General features: G+C 39.2%; 1 protein-coding gene across 2 annotated transcripts in view; it reads left to right on the top strand.

Annotated features, from left to right (window-relative positions):
• The first annotated feature begins 2,107 nt into the window (after positions 1 to 2,107).
• erf (Ets2 repressor factor) overlaps positions 2,108 to 21,223 on the top strand; it is a 33,388-nt gene continuing 14,272 nt past the window's right edge. Inside the window, exon 1 of one of the 2 annotated variants that reach the window (XM_039681432.2) lies at positions 2,108 to 2,682. In XM_039681432.2, the coding sequence (XP_039537366.1) occupies positions 2,661 to 2,682 (22 nt within the window). In that variant the 5' untranslated portion in view covers positions 2,108 to 2,660. The remainder of the gene's footprint in view (positions 2,683 to 21,223) is intronic. The other variant, XM_039681431.2, reaches the window with a different exon arrangement.

The following is a 21,223-nucleotide window of genomic DNA, read 5'->3' as shown; positions in this document are numbered from 1 at the left end:
GAAAGAAAACATCTCCAAACGAGGCCACAAACCAGATCTCTTTCTGTCTTGCTCGTTTTAAATCATTTGCTTATGCACCAGCAAATGGCTGTATTCAGTGTTTTACACCCAGAGCCTTCTTCAGATCAACATCCATTACTGGTTGATGTCACTTTTTCCTCTAATGTCAATTAGTCTAACGATAGAGGTCGAGCACTATGCGTGAAATGAATCATGGCTAATGAAAGACAAATTTTACCGTGGTTTTTGACTAAGGGTTTGTCGCATTCTCAGTATTCGGAAGTCCCCAAAAATACGGTTCGCACATCATGAGGAGTCGAGGCCTGGCCTATTTGTGCGTGTGCTCGCAAGTACTATTAACGCTGAACTGCTAATTTAGCACTTACACGCAAATGCTTTACAAATGTCATCTACTACCCTTGAGTTTCTTTCCACTGACAACTGCTCCGGCTCTGACAGTGAGAAAGGGAGGCGGTGTAGGAAAAGAATGAGAGATAAGGAAAAGAGAAGGCCACCTACAGACTCACATTCGTTTCTCACTCCAGCCCACATTTAGCACTCTCAATAACAATTGCATTTTTCTGAGTAAACAACCTTGAAGATCATTCTGCCACGTTCGATCCATATGCTGTGACACTGTGACACGTTGCTTCGCACAAATAAGCTGGAATGTCAACATCTGATGGATCCATCCCGTTTTCTTAAAAAGGTTATTGTTCTCTCTATTTATAGCCAGTAGCTTTTAAATTTATTCTTTAATCACTGCCAACAATGCTGGTTGTCGGCAAGTTTATCTTCAAAATAGCATGGGGTGAAGGAACCACTCTTTTTGTTTTTTGAAGAAAATGACAGAATCATAAATATTTCATGATTTATCATAACTTCTCTTTTGTCAAATCAACTTAATTAATGCGGTTCAGATAATACAATATTTTGAGTTTCTATTTATTAAAGGAGTAGTTCACTTTTGAAAAAAACTTTTGCTGATAATTTACTCACCCCCATGTCATCCAAGATGTCCATGTCTTTCTTTCTTCATTCGAAAAGAAATTAAGGTTTTTGATGAAAACATTCCAGCATTTTTCTCCATATAATGGACTTCAGTGCGGGAACCAAATGGTTCAATGTCCAAATGAGAGTTTCAGTTCGAACAGGAGTCACAAACGTGCGTTACAGGACAGAGCAAGGTGAGCATCTGAGCTTATAAAACATAAACTTTGTTATTTATTAATTAAATCAGCGATCATTTCGCTTGATAAGACCCTTATTCATCGTTTGGAATCGTTTAAAGCCCCTTGAACACTTTGCAGTACTGAAACTCTTATTTGAACCTTGAACCATTTGGTTCCCACTAAAGATCATTATATGGAGAAAAATGCTGGAATGTTTTCTTAAAAAACCTTAATTTCTTTTCGACTGAAGAAAGAAAGACATGGACATCTTGGATGACATGGGGGTGAGTACATTATCAGCAAAAGTTTTTCAAAAGTGAACTATACTCCTTTAAACTAATCTCCTTCATTGTATTAACTCACGTTTTTAATTTCAATGAACTTAAAATTAAAGCAACCAGGTAACTTACTTGATTTTTTTAAGTTAAACAAACAAATGGTGTTGTTTTTTTTGTTTTTGTTTTTTACAGTGAAGCATACACTACTTTATGGTGCCTGAACTCCATCCATGTTCGCTGTAAGAACAGAGCAGCTAATATTCTGCTGAACTTCTCAAACAGAGTTCAACTGAAGAAAGAAAGACATTTGGGTTTGGAACAACATGAGGATGAGTAAATAATAACAGATTTTCATTTCTGTGTGAACTATTATTCACTAGCCTAAGTGACACAAACAACCCTCAATACAAAGCTAATTTTTTTGCAGTGTCAACTTTGAGGAACGCGAGACCACCACTGTCGACAGCTTTTATTGGTTTTCAGTCTGTATCTGTGGGACAACATGTCATCGACACCTCGCTATGTTCGGACGGCGTTAGCGGTCTCCGCAGCAACGCTTCAGTCAGTGACGCCAGTCCCGGACAAACGGCGAGGGGGCGTGGCTACGTGGGCTCTCCGCCCTGACCTCCCCCGCTTAGCGTGGGCGGCCCCGTGTGGCTGGAAGAACGAAACACGACACCCAGATAGAAGAGGAGGAGGAGGGGGCAGACGAGAGAGAGAGTTGCACGGAGTGAGTGGAAAAAGAAAAAGTCCGTGGAAAGAGAGGGAGAAAAGTGGATCGGGCATTTCTGCCTTCTCGTTTGTTTTGATTCAGTCTGCTTCGCCTCGTGTTTCAACGTAAAGGCTTGAATATGCAACTTCGAAGCGTGTATGAAGTAATCAGGAGTTCAGCACGGACACGGTCCTCCTCCATCGGCACGACGCGCTCCGATATCTGACCGTAAAAGAGCGAGTGTGTCCGGCCACAAGGCAACAACGTCCTCCACGTTGGGGAGGAAAAACAATACACGAAAACTCCAAACAAACCGGGGGAGGAAGAGCGAAGGGGCTGGATTTGAGAAAGAAAAGTTTACAGGGGAGTTTTGTGTGCGATCCTGAGCTCACCGAGAGGAAGAAGTTCATTTCATCTCTCTCTCTCTCTCTCTATCTTTCTCACTCACTCTCTTTCTCAGTTAGCTCGACTGCTAACGAAGCGGCTATACTCTCCAACATGAAGACCCCGGGCGATACGGGTAAGTTTTCCCACACAACAACAACAACATCAGGTCGATTTAATCCAACTTTAGATTGCTGTAATAAGAAAATCAAAAGGCTAATACCAATTTAAGTGAGTTTCTCTCTGCATAAGTTAACGTTATGCATCCCGCTAATTCTCCTTAGATTAAGTTAGGTGATGTTTGTAATATTCGTATTTAAAACGACTCAAGTTAACTCGGACAAGTGTAGAATTAACGTTTTGTGATACAGTTTTGTTTCGAAAAGCTTGTAAAGTTGAAAGTAACGTAAGCACAACCAGGTTAAGTTACTTAGCTAGTTGATAAAGTTAGTTTTAATGGGGTTTTGATCAGTCGTGTGTTTTGTGTTGGAAACAACGACGTTGTTACATTACAGTTTTCTTCGTCTAGCTGTCATTCAGTCTATTTAGCTTAACTTTACCAGAAAAGGTGCGCATTAGGGATTAAAATCGATATTTGGGAACACACGAGTTTACACAACTTTTGAGCCGTCCCAACTGTGACAGTCTTGGCTGTTTTAGATATGATTCACATAATAAACGTATTTATCAAGCTTCCAGGTGTTTACGCTTTATGGGAAAATGTAATGGTGTTTAAAATGGCTTTATAGCCGCTTGTGTTGATCCAGTATGGCATCCACCATTTGCGAGCAACTTTCAGCCATTTGGCCCTGAGAAAGTGGCATCCCATCACAGCGCCTCTCTGTGTGTGCTGGAGGATTTTACACAAGATATTTCACATTTCTGCTTTGTTTGTGTTTACTGTTGCGTTGTGTTCATTTACAGAGCGTTGTGTGTAAACTTTTAAAGTTAAACTTCATATGAATGCTTTACTTGCCTCCATGTCGGTAAATAAGTACTAATTTTCTTTGTTTACTTTGTATGGGGGCTCGTTTTGGTTAAGCTGACAATGACATTCACTTTTACTTGCTTGATCTGGTTGTTTGAAAAGCTAAAAACACTTTTCTGTAACCCTTAAATAGGCTAGAACATAATCCAAATTTTTATTTTAGGTTTTACAGTATGTAGGCTAATATATAAATAACACGTCTTAGATTTCAGCTCAAGTTACTGTTAGATCCAGATATTGAGTTGATGCCAGTTTTTATACCAACTCATCTGAGTAGCTGTAATACCCTCACTTGCTCATCTGTTGTCTTAAAACTGTAGAATAAAACCGGTTGTGATTAGTCATGCGTTGTAATCTCTGCCCTACCACTTGATTCATAATAATCTGGTTATAATTCATCTGTTTGGATGGAAAAATGCTGCCAGTTCATGTCAGTTCAGCCTCTGTTGAGTGTCTGAGCTCCACCAACGCTGAAGTCGTGGTCTTATGCATTAAACCATTAGCTAATTCTTCCATTCGTCCTCCCCCTCATTTGGTCTGCAGTATAAAGTAACCCTTCTTATGGTATGGTTGAAGTTTTCCATGTTGTGCGTCGTGTCTGGGACGCAAGTCTGCGTTTTCGTGTAGGCGTGCAGAGGTGGGGTTCTGTGCACGCTTACCAACTCAACTCCAAACAGATTGGGATTTTAAAGGTAACACAAAGTATCCAATCTTAGTTGTTTTCATTGATCCAGTTCCTACTAGTGTTTCATGGGTAAAATTCCCAACTTGTAGGTGAGGTACATTAATTCATTCTGACCATCACCCAACCCTTTAGTTTAACATTAGAACGTACTTAAAAAGAGTGTACAAACGGAAATGAGCAGTACGGTTAGTCTTTGTGCCGTATCAATTGGCTCATTTTAGGCACGGTGTTCCCCGCCCAGGTCACCTAGGCTTTGTGTTGGAGCAATGAGATCGGCCCCTTTCTTTTGAATCGCTACTTTGCCACCCAAGGGATTAAGTTGTCACCTAAGCCAGCTATTTTACCTGCCGGTTAATAGTATTGTCATGGTATAAAGTCACTGCCATACTGCTGTGATGAGGTTTGAGTTTAAAAAAACTGTTATTTTTGTATTTTCTGTAACATATTTTGGCCTAGACCACAGAAAAAAAACAGTTTTCTTTGTATTTAAACTTCTGCTGCTAAAGTTCCAATGTGCTTCTCACTAGGGTTTATGCAAAAAGATACACCGTTGCATCAGTTGATTGCACTTTGGCACTCTGTTTGGCGTCAACTCTTGCCCAGCTAAGCACGATATCTGTCTGTCTGCCTTGTAGGCCAATAAGTGGCCTATTTTTGGTGCCTTTTTCCAATTGCGTTATTCATTATATCAACAGTTTGCCACATGTGGGTCTCACATCTGGAACCGGGCTCTCTGTTGTCTCTTTCAGTGTATGAAGTTTAAGGGACCCACATGGGCAATTAGCCAGCGCTTTGGGAGGGTGGCGGTGGGTGCTATTATTTTTTCAAAGGAGGGTCTGGGTCAGGGTGGCTGAGCGTAGGTGTTGGTGTATAATTTCTCTTTCGCTGCAAGGTATGATTCACTGTTCCATTGGCAAGAACATGCCATTGGTGTTTCTTTTTTGTGAGAAACTATTTGGATGTTTTTGCATATAGTTTTTTGCTTTTTTCCCCTCTTTGTTAGTAGTCAGTAGCTATGTTTCTTTCTCCCTGTTTTTATGCGCATTTGAAGTATTGCATCAGAAACGTCAAAATTAAAGAAAAAAAAATATCCCTTGATTCGCAAAAAAAAAAAAGTTTTTCCACTAGCTTGAGATAAGTTTTAACTTGTGGAAAAAGAGTTAATGGTAATAATGGGGGATGGAAACACATTTTCCGAATAAATTCTGACGTAGTGAACAGTAAACCCACGTTACTAATCGGCTGTTTCATCATTATTGGAATTTCGGGTCATTTGGGTAAGTTTAGCAATAAGAGGTAATAAAAAGCAACGTTTAGTTTGAACACTATTGAACATTTCCAAAATGAAACCATTCCAAGCAAATCACACTTAAAACAGAACACATTTAAAAGGTTGTTAAAGGTTGTAATGTTTTTAAAATGCAACCATATTATTGCTACTTACTTGTTTTTTGATCTGATATTAAGGATGATCTTTTCGCCACACTGCTCGACCACACGCACTCCATGCAGTGACTATGTACGTGCGACAAATCGAGGGCGGTGGGGTAATGTATTCACACGTGATTGCACGCACATCAACATAACATTCAGCTAGTGACTACTTGGCCTATTATTCTATGTTGTATTTAGGGCTGGGCAACGATTAATCGCGATTAATCGCATCCAAAATAAAAGTTGGTGTTTACATAATATATATGTGTGTGTAGTATGTATAATTATTTTGCATATATAATATTTGCATGAATATACTGTATATATATTTATACATAATTTATATTAAATATAAATATTAATATTTGATATATTAATAACACATTTTTCTTAAATATATACATGCACGTGTGTGAATTTTTATATACTAAACAATTATACACAGTACACACACATATATTATTTAAATACAAACTTTTATTTTGGATGCGATTAATCGTGATTTAATACACAAAAAGGGAAAAGGCTCTCACAGAGCCGACTTGTTCACAAACGACACACCATTACTGTTTCCGCTGATGGTGTTTTATTTACTGTTCGTTACTAGGTTAACAATACCACGTCATCCGCTTAAACGACTTGATGGAAACGCACATAATTCGGATTTTTTATTATTTTTTTTATTTTTTTGCAAACTTTGAAAAGATTCGCCTCACGTTTGCGTGGAAACCCAGCAGTTATTGCTCTACTAAATTCATCCCAAACCCTTCAGTTTTTAAATACAGCTTTTCCATAACAAACAATCTAGTATGAAGAAACCTTTTCTTTCTCTGTTTCAAATGTTTTGACATGAGAATCTTTGCAGGCCATTGATCTTACTTTTTAAGTTAACATATCATGTAATCAGGCTTGCTTACTTGCATGATATAGACTGTCTAGAGTCACTCAGGAAGTGTGCATGCGATTGGTTAATGTGTTTTATGTGGCTCAGCAGATTGGCTGTGTTTCCTGGCCTGTGTTTTTTCCTGGAAACATGTATAGACAAACCTACAACCAGCTACACAGCGAGACTTGGATACTATGGTTAGCCCTATAGTGGCATATCTTAATTTACTAGTGTTAGATATTAACTACCAGATGATTTGGAGCTTTCTCATTGCGTCTTTAGACCCCCCCCCCCTATTTTTCCATTTGCATAAGAGTGACTTCTGCCAGTGCTAAAGTTAGTTTCATACAAACCTATGTCCTAAAAGTTCTTAAAATATCGTATACTAGAAAAGCTCGTCATCAGCGCCTGTTGTCATAAGAAAATCCCATTGGGTTTGTCCAAGGTATTTTCTGGCATGCAAAGATGGATCCAATCACTGTGACCTGAATCACGTCTCATGTTAGTTCAAAAGGGCTGGATATATCTCTTCTTTTATCTTTTTTAGGGTCAGTCTCGTTTGCTTTCCTGTCTGTAGTCTCAGATCAATAGCTTTCTCAGTCTGATTCAGGCTAGTTTTCTTGAACTATAGGGTTGGATCTTATGATGAGCAATATGGTGTGTGTAATGGTGTGATCAGCTCACATGACGTCGTTTCTGTAAAGATAATGTCATCTAACGGCACACCTTTCTTTAATCTGCATTTCAAAACTCAGGTGACCATGTTTCTTATGCCATGCAGCTGGATCTTTGTGCCAAGCAGGTTGCAACCGAGGTTTGAGCTCAACCAACTTGTGGAGTGTTGTGTCTAGTGGCGACCACGGTTTGGTGGGAACTCTGAGGTTTTGTCGAGACTGCGGCTGACAGTTTTCCCCCCGTGAGTGTTTGTCTGTGTGAGCGTGTGGCTTTGGCCGTCCTTTTGGTGTGTGTGTGTGTGTGTGTGTGGTCACGCTCGTGTAACAATTTGTGAGTTTGTGATGTGTATACTTTCCCTGACATTTTCAAGAGCATTCCCCTTTGGAGTTTGTGCCCAGGCTTATGGTGAGGAATGTTGTGAGGTGTTGGGGAGCATTCAAAAGTTTATTTTCAGTTGTGAACTATCTGAAAAGGAAGAACTAGGCAAAAGAGAAATTGCTGGGTTACTAGGTTGGGAAAATTTGTTGTTGTTGCAGTCAGAAAATGCTGCAAATCTGGTTTTTGTGTCACTTACATTGCACACTGCAGACAAACTATGGCTAATATCAAAGACATTTGTCTAATCTGTCAAAATCCTATTTATTGTAGTAAATCAGTATTTTTGGATTATTAATTTCAATGGACTAGTTACATATGATCCAATTCCTGTGCAAATCCTTGTTTCAAGCTCTTTTACAGAATATTTGTGACTGTTAAAGGAATAGTTCATTAAAAAAATGAAAATTCTGTCATCGTTTACTCACCCTCAAGTTATTTCAAACCTGCATGAATATCTTTCTTCTGCTAAACACAAAGATATTTTGAAGAATGTCAGTAACCAAACAGTTGATGGACCCAGTTGACTTCCATAGTAGAAAAAGATGCTATGGAAGTCAATGGCTGTGTCTGAAATCTCTCACTACTCACTATATGGTGGACTATATAGTGAGCTTGCCATTTTGTAGTGCTGTCCGAATGTATAGTGATGATTATTATACCCTATATAACCCACTCAGTGTATCCCAGAATGCATTTTGAAAAGTAGTAGTGTACAACCGATCGTCACTAACCCTAGCCCTACATACCATCATGCATTGCACTGATCGTAAAAAAGACGGACGGGCGACAGCAATGACGTAATCTGAGAGATGATCGAGTAGTGTCCGAAAGTGGTGTTTCTGTTATGCTGGTGACTGGTGAGGTCACTATATAGTGCTCTACTATATAGAGCGGGTGGGGAATAGTGGTTTGAGTGGAGATTTCGGACACAGACAATGGCTACCGTCAATTGTTTGATTACCAACATTCGTTAAAATATCTTCTTTTATGTTCAATAGAAAAAAGAAAACTCATACAGAGGGATGACACAATTTTAATTTTTGGGTGAACTATGCCTTTAATTTAGAACAGTGTCGTTTTTTTTTCTGCAGAATCTGCCGGAAAAAACGTTTCCCTTTAATTGCTGTAATGTTGCTGTTTCTTCATAGTTTGTAGTAGGGCTGTTGGAATGAATTTCGAAATTCGAATATAATTTTAATATTAAAAAAATCAATACTATTCCAATGCTGAAGTTACTATTCGAAAATTGCTGTTTTATGTATATTTAAAAAAAGTCATCTCTTGTCTTTCTCGCTGCCTTGGCTCACACGCACGTCTGATGAACAATAGTTTTTGAATCGTAACACAAGTTTGCACGTTATCCACGATGTATCATCAACGTTACTATCAAAAATGGTAAATGTTTAAGGATGTAAAAAGCGCCTCCCAAAGCACCCGTGAAGCGAAAAACGCAAATATCTCAACGGATTTGTCGAACACCGTGCTTGAACTGTCTAGTCGAACTGAAAAGAACGATTTAAGTTTCAGAATTTTTGGTGGCGTATTCGCGGAGATATTAGCCGAAAACCATCGGAAGCGCTTCTACCATATTCAGCACGAATAAAATTAAGTTTATTAGATGTCCCTCTATTGGACAGAACGTGTAACAACAACCTCATGCTATATAGTGGCATTGGCAATCCATAAGCCTGTGTAATGTCGTAAATATTAAAAATAGGATGAATTTGAGAATTTAATAAATAAATAATAAGGTATGGAATAAATAAGGTATGGAATTCGAATAGTATTATTGAGGAAGATTGACAGCCCTAGTTTGTAGTGAGCTACGTTTTCCAGAGTTCCAGCTTTTAGTTTGGTCACCGTTTCAAAGCTGCTTCCCCAATCCAGCTTTTGTTATTTTTTGAATTAGTCTTCTATAGATTCTAAAACGTATTTTTGTATGTATGTATTTTTGTCACAAACATAAATCCGTGTGATTTTGTGACAGTGGCGCACCCCTTTCCCGTAATATGGTTGTAATGAAGACAAGTCACGGTTGAAGTGTGGGTTTTGTGTGTGTGTGCAGCACATAGTTTATTAGTGGGGCCCAGACCCCCCACATTCCACTTTAATGGCTGCTGTCTGTGTTGCATTACACACACACACACCAGCCTACGCTCAAGGAGGAGGCACACACAAGTTCCTAATTCTCACAGTTGCGCGCTCTCTCCGTCTCTTGAGCTGCCATCTTTGTGGTGACGCCACTTTGACTCGCTCCCACTTTTATTTTTATGCAACCAATTTATTTTTGCAGGCAGGATCCAGTGCCGGTGCAGTATGGCTAGGAATAGAGACCGAGAGGAAGAGTGACAGTGTTCATGATTGATACTACATACTGCGCAGGATCGGTCTGGGCTCCTGATCTGAGTCACGGAGGTCTGCGTGGAGGAGAGAGTGCTTTCAGAACCTGTCAGTGGGTTTCTGATTCCGTGTAGGCCACTGAATGTGGCGGTGGAACTTTCAGCCACTTTTGCAGAACAGTGGAACAGTGGAGTATTAAAAGGCTAAATTATTTGCGAAATGAACGTTTTCAGTGGCATTCTGAGGTCTCGTGGCGCTTAGGTGATTTCCAGACCCTTAAACCATGCGGTTTCAAGTAGAACGCCCTATAAAGTCGTGCCGGCTTCAACGGGACGTTCAGCCTAATTCTAACTTCGTCGAGAGCTAGTGACTGTGACTGACATGTGGCTATGCATAGTTTGCGGAGGCCTGATGTCTGTGTGCTAATGGAAAGCTTGTAAATGAAAGGCCCATTAGCAGAGAGGGAAAGGATTGGCGAGGGTTTCTGGTGCTGCAGTCTTGGCCCGGGGTGGGAGAGAAAACAAGGAGCGACCGTGGAGACGGCGTTCTAATCCCACAGCTGGAGCCACGCCGTGTGCCGCCAGCAACTGTGTGTGTGCATGTGCGCTCGTCTTTGGAGGAAAATGAAAGTGAAGACTGAGTCTAGAGACCTAACCACAACACAGAACTTGAAAAGAGGCAATCTATTGACTTCTCGTTCTCTGCCCCACACCACCACCTCTTTTTCCACTCCATCATGTGCTTGATCTCTTTTATGATTTTACGTTCTTGCTCGTTCTTAATTCCAGATGGGTGGTATCGGCGTCGAACGCGCGGTGCTCTACAGTCATTGTTGTACTCCTCGAAATAGTGTCTAGGAAACTACGTAATTCTACTCACTGATATGGAGGCGGAAAGTGGAATTAAAGTCAACATGAAATCAAAATCGTATTTACTTTTCTAAATGCGCACTACTGGTCATGATGTGCTTGAATGTTCTGTACACTTTTTTTAAGTTTGGTTTTCTCATCATTTTTTCAACATAAGCTATAAGAGATGGCTAGTCAATTACTGGGGTTGACTAGCTTATCTAGATTTTTTATTTTTAAATTTCACATTTAGAGTTGATTCATGCATCTTCTTTCAAGAACAGACGGCTTTGGTCATTGCAATTGCGTTTTTAAGAATATATTGCATTAAAACACTGTACAAACTTGAATTAAAAGAGCCCAAATGTTTGTAGTGCTCTCACCTAATAATAATACATTTTATTTTTAGGTGCCTTTCATGGCACTCAAGGACATTAAAAGGACAGAAAACATTCAATCCAATACAGCAAGAAACACTAAATCACATATAAGCTTGGCTAAACAGATACGTTCTCAGTTGAGATTTAAAAACTGAGAGACTGTTGTGAACTTAAACCGGAAGGGAGTTGACACCCAAAAATTTAACCTAATTCGACAGAGGAACAGAATGTTTATCTATTTCCATAGAATAATTATTTGACTGACTTATTGTATTTTTAGAACCAACAAGAAGAATTTCTGTTTCACTGCTGTTCAAGTTTAGAAAATGACTCAAAAAACAATTTAATTCACTTAAACACTCAACAAGAACAGAGGAGGGAAACTTTGAAGAAGGTTTAGAAGACGGGTGAAGTTGGGTGTCGTCGGCATAACAATGAAAATGAATATCATATTTCCTAAAAATGCTGCCCCTAGGTAAAAGATGAATAATAAATAAAAGAGGTCCTAAAACAGAACCCTGGGGGAACCTAGATGCTTTTCGAGCAGTTTTGCCCTATTATTTTTTTGAATATTTTGATGGTAAAATTTCATGTTGACTATAAAGTTAAGATGCAAGTCGTTGTCGTTGCCTGCTGTGGTTGGTCGTTAATGGGGGAGGTTGAACGCACCAAACGTTGCCTCCAGGGTCCCCATGGAGATATTCAGACACCTAGTCTCCTGTCTCTCTCACACTCGTTCACTTTTCTTTAGACATTCCACAACACACACACACACGCTTCTCAGCCAGGTCACACACATACAATCTAGAGAATCACCTGGGGCCCAGATGACTGTCTCCAAGTCAGCCATTGGTTTTAATGGTGCTTTCTTGCTGTTGATGTGGACCAATCACAGCTCTCAGCAGGGTGCCAGGGCTTGAAATCAGAAAATCACATTGCCATTTCACTTTATCAGACGTTGCATCATTGGCAAAATGCAAGCTTAGGTTTACTTCAATGCTGGCTCCACCCGCTACTTCAAATACGGCACTCAAGGTTTGAATGATGCCGGTATGACAACTATTTTTTTTAGTATATCTGAGTCAACATTGGGTAACTCAACTGATTTTGCATATCAGTTGAATGCCCATCCCCCAATTGACTGGTAAATCTCACAATAGGGTCATCAACTGAGAATGTCTTCAAACATGTTGCAACAAGCAGCTGAGCTTTGTGTTAAATGCTATCTTTTAGACATTGTTGCTGCAGAATTGTCTTAAATCCTGTTTTCGGCATCTTGGAAATTGCAGGGTTCATCAGCGAATACGCCTCAAAAACTTGCAAGGTTTTGCATTGCTGCAAGGGGTAAGTACGGCATCCATCGCAAGTAGCAGCCACGTGGAAATGCCAGTAATAGAACAATGATCTCCGACAACTGGATGAGGCAGAATCAGAATCGAAGCCCACAACTAGGAGGGAACACCGTAGAGAATTTAGTAAGCTGTCTTCTGAACAGGCCAATAATAGGGAGCGCAGTGAACTGGCGAGACAGACGCAAACCATGTTTATCGCTCAGCTAAGTCAGTTTAAGTTTGTGTTGCTGTTTTCGGCCACTCTTGAGAAGAGTTCCCCTGGTCAGTCCTGCCCAACCCTGTATAATCTGGCATAGGCAGGGTGATGGCAGTTAAAATTAGCTGCTCTGAATGAGCTTTGAGCATCAAGGAGAAAACGCTGAGCTTGATGATTGTAGCCAGATTCAATCTGGCTGACTTCCACCTGCCCTCTAAGACCAGAAGGCTGAGGTTCTCACTTTAACATTACCTTCCACGGGTGTTGCTGGTTTAGAGGGGAGGTCAACCCAGAAATGAAAGTCCTGTCATTAATTACTCGCCCTCTTTTCATTCCAAACCTGTTAGACCTTTTCTTCGGTGGACATATAAAAACGGTCCATACAATAAAAGTCAAACATTCTTCAAAAAGTCTTCCTTTTTTTCTTCAGGTTTGGAATGAAATGAATAAGGGTGAGTAATTGATGACAGATTTTTTGGGTGGACTAAAAAGAACATCCACCTATGTATAGGCAGCATTAAAACCATCTAGGTTGATCTTTGTGGCATAGACGTCTTATCAGGGAGGGAGGGGGGGTGGTCCTTATCCTGAACCGGTATCTGGAACTGGGAAAATCAAGCAGATCTGCACTGGTTTTCCTCTGATTGATCTTTTTTGCCCATGACTAAGTGCGAACAGAAGTGGGGGAAGGAAAAGAAATCGGTTAAAAGTTCATGTAGAAGTGGCTCCCTGCAGGAGATAAATCCAGGATGAAAGCTTCACTGTGATAAGATATTAGAAACCCACGTCTTGCTGATAAAACGTAATGCCACTATCACCCTTGCAACCTCGGCGATCCTAATGACTTTTGCTCGGCTGCCTGAGCGAAGGCCACTGGAGTGTGTGATTTAACACTCTGATGAAGAGAACATGAGGGCTGGGAGACTTTTAAGATTAAATCGTGGAGATTTCGCATTACCAGTGAACTAGAGAGGTTGCTGTTTTCGGCTTTTGCACTAGTAAATCATGTTTTTAATATCTTCCATTGGAGGGTTTTAACTTTTTGTTTTCTTTGAGGAATAATGCGGGTACAACTTAGGTTTCCTATTGATTTATCCTGTACTCTTATATTTTTGATCTCTTAAGAGGTTCCACCAAGCATATAATTGTGTCGTATAATAATGTTTTGAAGCTAAACTCAAATTTCTCACACTGTAAAAAATATTGTTATTACATTTAACAATTAAAAAATAAACTGAAACTAAACTTTGTTTTACTGTGAGGATATCATGTTAACGTGTACAACGGATCAAGCAACAGGCCATAAGCTTTGCACTTTTGTACACTTGAGTATTATTTAAACATCCAAATGAGTGCTTTACTGGCATTGAACTTTTGTACAGCTAAAGTGTTGATTTTATAGGGATGCCATGGGATAACACTGTTCATGTTTCATACCAGCTTAAATATCAAGCAAGTTTTGGAACAGTGCACATGCAGAAAACTGTATCGCAGTCCTCAGAAAAGTAAAAAAATGCAGGTATTATGTTCATTTTGGATATTGAATTGACATGCTTCTCTTCTGAATTTGTGTGTGTGTGTGTGTCATATGAGGTACAAGATGGAGGCTAATGTTCAGAAAGGTTTTTGGTGATTGTCGCTGGCCTGGTTAGTGAGTACATGCGCAGTTCATGAGACCTGCACAGGCCTGTTGGTAAGGATTGTTTGGCAGACGGCCGTCGCAGGCTGCTCCTCATGCTCGGCAGTCCTCACATAGCAGGAAAATTGGCCCAGAAATGCACCCTGCCTGACCATTTATGGTTGATTTAATCATATCCCTACGAGGAACTCCCCTGTGACGCGTCTGGTTTCTGTCTGGGCAGAGTTGGCCGTCGCACTGTGGCGTCCCGGACATCTGGAGCCCTGTCTCCACCGCCGTGTGCCGGTAACTGGAGTTTTGGTCTCTCTGGTGTTGACATGAAGATTGTAGACATGAAAATAACAGCTACTAGATGTTTAGGTTATGGAGCCACAGCTGTGAAAGTATTAGACATGGCTAATAGCTCCTCCTTGACGACGGCGTTTGGGACACAAGGTACTCTTCAGCTTCTGCCTGGGTGGGAAATACCCACATGATGTTACATGGGTGGCTAAATGACCTCGCACTTTGCAGAGGATAACGCGTGTAAATGAAATCAAACACTTGATCCCTTTGCCCTCAGTTCTCTCGTATTTGGGTTAAAGTGTTCCCAAAACACCTGTCCAAGTGCGCAATATCACACACACTTTAGATCAAGGAGACTGATTATCCGTATTGTGACTATAATGTAGACTGTTGGCACAGGGTGCTTGTTGCATTATTTTCATACTGCTGGGTTAGTGTAGTCTACGGTGTTGTGGAAGAATGCAGATGCTTTAACGTTTTTCGTACAGTTTTTACACTAATTCGGTGTTGGTTAGGTATTGTTTGAATTTTAATGGTTCCAATTCTGCTTATCCATTCCTAATTTCGATTCCAATAAGGTAAAAAAAAAATGTAGATGTCATTCACAATTTTTATTGCTTAATATTTCATTGTACCTGAATACCATTTAACGAAAAAATCAACAGGCTAATAAAGAACGCTTACAATTCCAAAATTTAACTGAAAAAGAAAAAAATACCAATCTCTCTAATACAACTGAACATAATAAAATATATATTATATAGTAGGTATAGTACATGTATTCGTCCCGAACTGTACGGTTCAGTAACAGGCCATCAACACTCCAATTCAGAAGGGGGCGCACCATGTAATGCAACTACCAGTAAAAAGCACTGAAGAAGAGAAAGATTTTACATCTCTCAACCAATGTTTCAACTGCGGAACGATACCTATAAAACTTGAGAATAATATCTCATGTAGCATTACATTTACTTCGCCATTTAATGTCGACAGCAGGTTAGTTCGCAAGAGAAATTAACTTTAGAGAGAAGCATTTTGTATATGCACTGTATTAGCCTATTTATATTTACTTGACCTGTTACTAATGTCTTGATTATTTAATGTATGTTTAAATAAAGTTATGACAGCCTCTGTGTAAATGATTCTATTTCAAAAATGAATTGGAGTAGAAAATTAACTGTTTAAAAACATTTGAGTGTTTATTATCTAAAAATAGATTGCAACTGAATTTAATAATTTGGGCTCTGTTTCTTATTTGTAACCTTTAATAGTATAGTAATATGTATTTAAGGGCTCTCATATAGTTTACAGCATTAGCCAAGATGGATTATATTGGCCGATATTTTTTTTTCTTTCAGGAATGCGCAACAAAACATTACCAGATTTCCCTAACATTAGTTATTTGTAGTTATTTATGAGTTTTAACTAAAATAATATGATGATGCATTTTAATAATAAACTTCTTTTATTGTCACAACAGAACAGACTGATGATAGTGGCATTAGCTAGCTTTGAGGTTTACTAGTCCATGATGAGCCAAACTTTAGCAATGGATAACGTCATACTGCAAATTGTAAAACATACATTTTCAGTATAACAGGCCAAGGAGAGATGATACGTCTCATTGCTATAACTGTCACACGGTATTAAAGAAATACTTCAGTCACATTGTCAAAAGTTAAAAGGACAGTCAGTCAACAACGTAACGTAACTACTTACGTAACGTAATTACTAGCTAATTCCGCTTCACTCTCGGCTTATTTAACAGCAGCAAAACTGGACATGAGTCACAAATTTGTCATGCTTATTTGAGTTAAGAGAACTGATGGGGATTTTAATTGTTATTCAAGCAATGCATGTCTCGTGACCAATTCAACGAATGTAGAGTGCCCTCTGTTGGACAAACTATACAACTCCAACACTCATGACATGGTTCAAGTGTGTTTCGTCCATTTTTATTTTATTTTTGAAATATTCATTTATCGGCCATTATAACTGCCAATACCGATAGTTTGGAAAATGCCTAGTATCGGCCAATAATATCGGCCTGGCTCTAATTTCTGCGTGTATTTGTCCATTTCAAGTGCAAAAACATTACTTTTGTCACTTTTTTTGGGAAATTTTTAACACCCACTTAATATAAACAAAAAACAACAACAATTTAATGGCTTTGTTTTATGTTAATGTTTACATTTTAATGTTTTATCTATTTAAAATGCTATTTTAATATTGGCAATTTAGTTTGAGTCTGTCGCGTTACACTGTCAACTCTAAATTAACTCTATTTTATTGTAGAGAGTTGCCGGGCTCTGTGTAAACCCGTTGCTCACGCCATTTCTGTCACTGCTTTTCAATTTCGTTTGCATGTCGCCATGCATCTGTGAACTTCAGCGGTGGCCCTGATGGAAATAGCTTTCTGTGATCAATCAACCTTGATTTATTTACAGTTAAAGTGATGATAATGCCTGTCACTCGAAGCATACAGGAACTTATTATTGTTCAGTCAAATAAGCTAGGTGCGCTGCATGTCAACAAACACATCCTAAATTAAAGCGGTCACAGTGTTTACTTTGCTACCGTAGCGGTTCAGTTTTGAATGCTGTTGAGAATGCTTATTTACTGAACCTGTGCAGTGATATCTGGTGACACATTTGGTGAATTGTTGTAATCAAAAGTGTTTACAGTAAGAAATGGATTTTAAGGTTAGTGTTTAAGCCAGTCTACCTCATTACATATTAAACTTGTGTGCATTTGTGCAATCGTAAACCTTTGCGCTGTGCCCTTTATTAGCATTAACGGAAAATCAATAAAATTCATTTGGAAGCGCCTAAACTAGTTGTAGCAATGAACTAAACCACTGAATGCTTAATTAAATTCAATTGGACTTTTTGAAGTCGATTTTGTAAGCAAATACCATTGTTTTTTTTTCTGAATTTATGTATCATTTATCCACTTTAAGTTAGTCTGACTCTCTGCATCTTGTCAGTGTCCCCAAGAAACTCACACCATTGGCCTGACCCTTCACTAGGTAACAAGAGATTAACCAGCAGAGTATCAGCACACCTTCTCCAGTTAGCACCGCACCGCCAGCTCAAATTAATCCCGAAGGTTTTTTGTTTTTTTTTTGGAGGTGAAAGAGATGAAGCATGGGATTTACGTGCCTGTCTGCTGCCTGTTAGGGGCAACAACCCTGAACCTTTACCATCAGGGTTAGCAAGAGAAGGCATGACTGTGTTGTGGGCAGACAAATACACACACAGCTTGTTATGTAAGAGTGCATGGCGGCGATCATGTGAGGGCTGCAGGCTAGCACTGCACATCTACAGATGACTGGCCAACGCTTTGATCCTCTCTTCTCAACCTGAGTGTTTGTTCTCTCTTTCTGGTAAACTCACTCTCTCCATATACTTGCCTTTCTCTGTCTGTCTGTTGTCCACAGATCACCTTTTTCTGCTTAGTGTGATCACATTTTTCCTGGGTAAAGGTCCATTCACACCAAGAATGAGAACAATACAGGGCTCAATGCTAAAGATCTTTTTCTACTGGTCCAGTCGCAAAAAAAGTAAATGCATAATATTTTTTTTTTGACCCATGTAACCTTGTATTATGCATAAATAAGGTTATGGCACTAACATTACATACCATTTAAAAATTGATAGTCTACCTTAGTGTTGTCACGGTACCAAAATTTCAGTATTCGGTACCAATACCAGTTAAAATTCACGGTTCTCGGTACCAATTTCGGTACCAAAGCTTAGTTTAAATTTACATATATTTAAGTGTTTATCACGGTTACAAGTATGGAAACTGTACATTTGTATTATAAACACTTTAGAAAAAGATTAGATAAAATGACCTAAAATAAACAATAGTATACACTAACACATTTTTAAGTTGTTTGTAAAAGTTTTAATCCATTATTTATTTAATGCACAATGAATTAAGTGAACAAACATGAACAATCAGGTGTTTGTAATAAATAACATTTTCAAACATTAATTAATGCTGTAAAAATATATTGTTCACTCAATGTGTTGATAACTAAGTAATGTTGATGAATGGTATCTTTGTAGCATTACCATAAAACATGTTTTATTTGACTTGACTGTCCTTTTATTTAATCTAAAACTGCATTCATATTTCATTTTAAAAAGGCTTTTTAAACCTGCTGAGTTATAAAGGCAAGAATACGCCTATACTGGCACTGACATTAAATGACAATACTAATACCAGTAGTACTCTGGTGTCGGGTGGATACTACTGTGCTCATGTACTCGTAAAACTACCCCGAAAGCACTTTAGAGGCCGTTCACATGTCGCGCGTGTTTTTTAATTATATTTTTGCGCGTGCTTATTCTTTCCAAAGCGCGTGCTCTCACGCGGCGTCTGTCGTTGCTATGCAACGCCAACGAGTTTTTATTATGAGCGCGCTTGAATCGCGCCTATATTTGAAATTGCGAATTTGCATGTAATCGGCCTCTTATGGCAACGTGACATTACCCTAATCCAAAATATGTCCATATGTGGCTCTTTCCTCCTTTCGTTTCAACAAGTGGATTCAGAGAGAGAGAGCCATATAAGCGTTATAAAGAGGACGCAACTGTGCACGTTTCAGACATCGCGTCTAGAACAGAACTGGATTAACCTGGTACTCGGTACCTAGAAAAGCTGGTACCGTAAATTTTTTTTTTTTTTTTTTTTAGTACCGACTTGGTACCGAAGTACCGAGTTTTTTGACAACACTAGTCTACCTAATATAAATGTAAAATAACACTGCATAGGGGTGTAGCATAAGACCGTCACGGTTCGGTGCATACAGTCAGACGACAAATACAATACTGTTCTCTTGAGTCTTGCGCTTGAATAAGTAATGGAGTAATTTTGTGTTAAAAAAATCATTATGTAAAATAATTTTGAAACCATTCTTCCCTAACTATTTGTTTTTTTAAAATATTTTTGTTGCAAACGAATCAGTGAATTAAAGGGATAGTTTAACCAAAAATGAAAATTCTGTCAGTATTTACTCACCCTCGTGTTGTTCCAACCCCGTAAGACCTTCGTTCATCTTCGGAACACGAATTAAGATATTTTTGATGAAATCTGAGAGCTGAATCACTCCTGCATACTAGTCCAACAATTTAACTATTGTTAAAATAGTCCAAGTGACGACAGTGGCTCAATCTTAAGTTTATCAAACGACGAGAACACTTTTTGAGCACAAAAACAAAACAAAAATAACAACTTTATTTCAAATATTCATTTACTTCTCTCTCTGCCTCGAGTCAGGTTACTAGTTTAACAGCGTATGAGCTGTTGTACGTCACGCGCATCACACACGACCAGCGTCGGCCAATAATAGTGAGCCTACGTGTGACGTAGCTCAATGCAGTTACACTAGTTTAACTGACTAGATGCTCAAAGAGAAGGAAGTGAATTGGTGAAATAAAGTCGTTCTTTATGTTTGTTTTTGCACACAAAAAGTGTTAAAAGATTGAGCCACTGTAGTCACTCGGACTATTTTAACGATGTCTTTAATAACTTTTCGTGGCCGGCAAGTTTCAATCCCTCAAGAAGCCTATGGACTAGTATGGAGCAGTGATTCAGCTCCCAGATTTCATCAAAAATATCTTAATTTGTGTTCCGAAGATGAACGAAGGTCTTACGGGGTTGGAACAACATGAGGGTGAGTAAATACTGACAGAATTTTCATTTTTGGGTGAACTAACCCTTTAAGAACTGATCTCTGAATGAATCGCACTCCTCCAATTGTTTGATTTTTGATTATTGTTTAATCGCTAATTAAATAGCTCTGTCTTGACAATCAGTCTTGATGCGACGAGCAATAGTTTTTGAGCATGAAAATGCTAGTAAAACTATTCCCAAATGTATATTAATTGAACTGCATCGTTACATGGCTGTGAATCACTGAATATGTGCATCTAAACCAAGTAGCTTCCAGGTATCACCCAGATGAGTCGTCTTAACGCAAACATGAAGGTGAGATCTGTTTTGCTTCGAGAGAATGTACACATAAACATGCAGTTTGCAGGGATCTGTTGTATTTTCCATCCGGGGCGTTCTCATTAGTGCAAAACAACACTTAGCCTACTCACTGCGCTAAGCTTGGATCAGTGCGAACAACTGTTGAACATGTGCAGATGGATGCCGAAGTGCCGCGTATCATTCAGCAGTCAATATTTTTCAGAGTGGCAGAGCTATTGTAAGACAAACATTTAGGCTGAGCTGCTCGTGATTCTTTTGTATTACTCATACTGCGCACATTCAAGCTGGCACACACTCTTGCCATTTTTTTTTCCCTGTCGCCACCATCATTAGTAGATGGAGAACGACCTTTTCCTCTGCCTAAATATAGAGCCCACAAAGAATAGGAGGAAGGGAGGGAAGTGGGGGAGAGATGGAGAGAAACAGAACGAATGAGCGCGGGGGCCCTAAACATTTCTGAGCCTTTAAATACAGACCAGAGATGCAGAGGATGGCTTTTTTGTTTTCTTTTTCGTACTTGCGTCACGGCTCGACCATAAAAAGAGCTGCTGCATCTGAGCACTAATCGCAAACAGAGACGACGGCAAT

The sequence above is a fragment of the Pimephales promelas genome, chromosome 18 (assembly GCF_988280905.1).
Source record: "Pimephales promelas chromosome 18, fPimPro1.hap1.1, whole genome shotgun sequence".
NCBI lineage: Eukaryota > Metazoa > Chordata > Actinopteri > Cypriniformes > Leuciscidae > Pimephales > Pimephales promelas.
The sequence above is the reverse complement of the archived record's forward strand: the minus strand, read 5'-3'. Positions and strand labels throughout refer to the sequence as shown.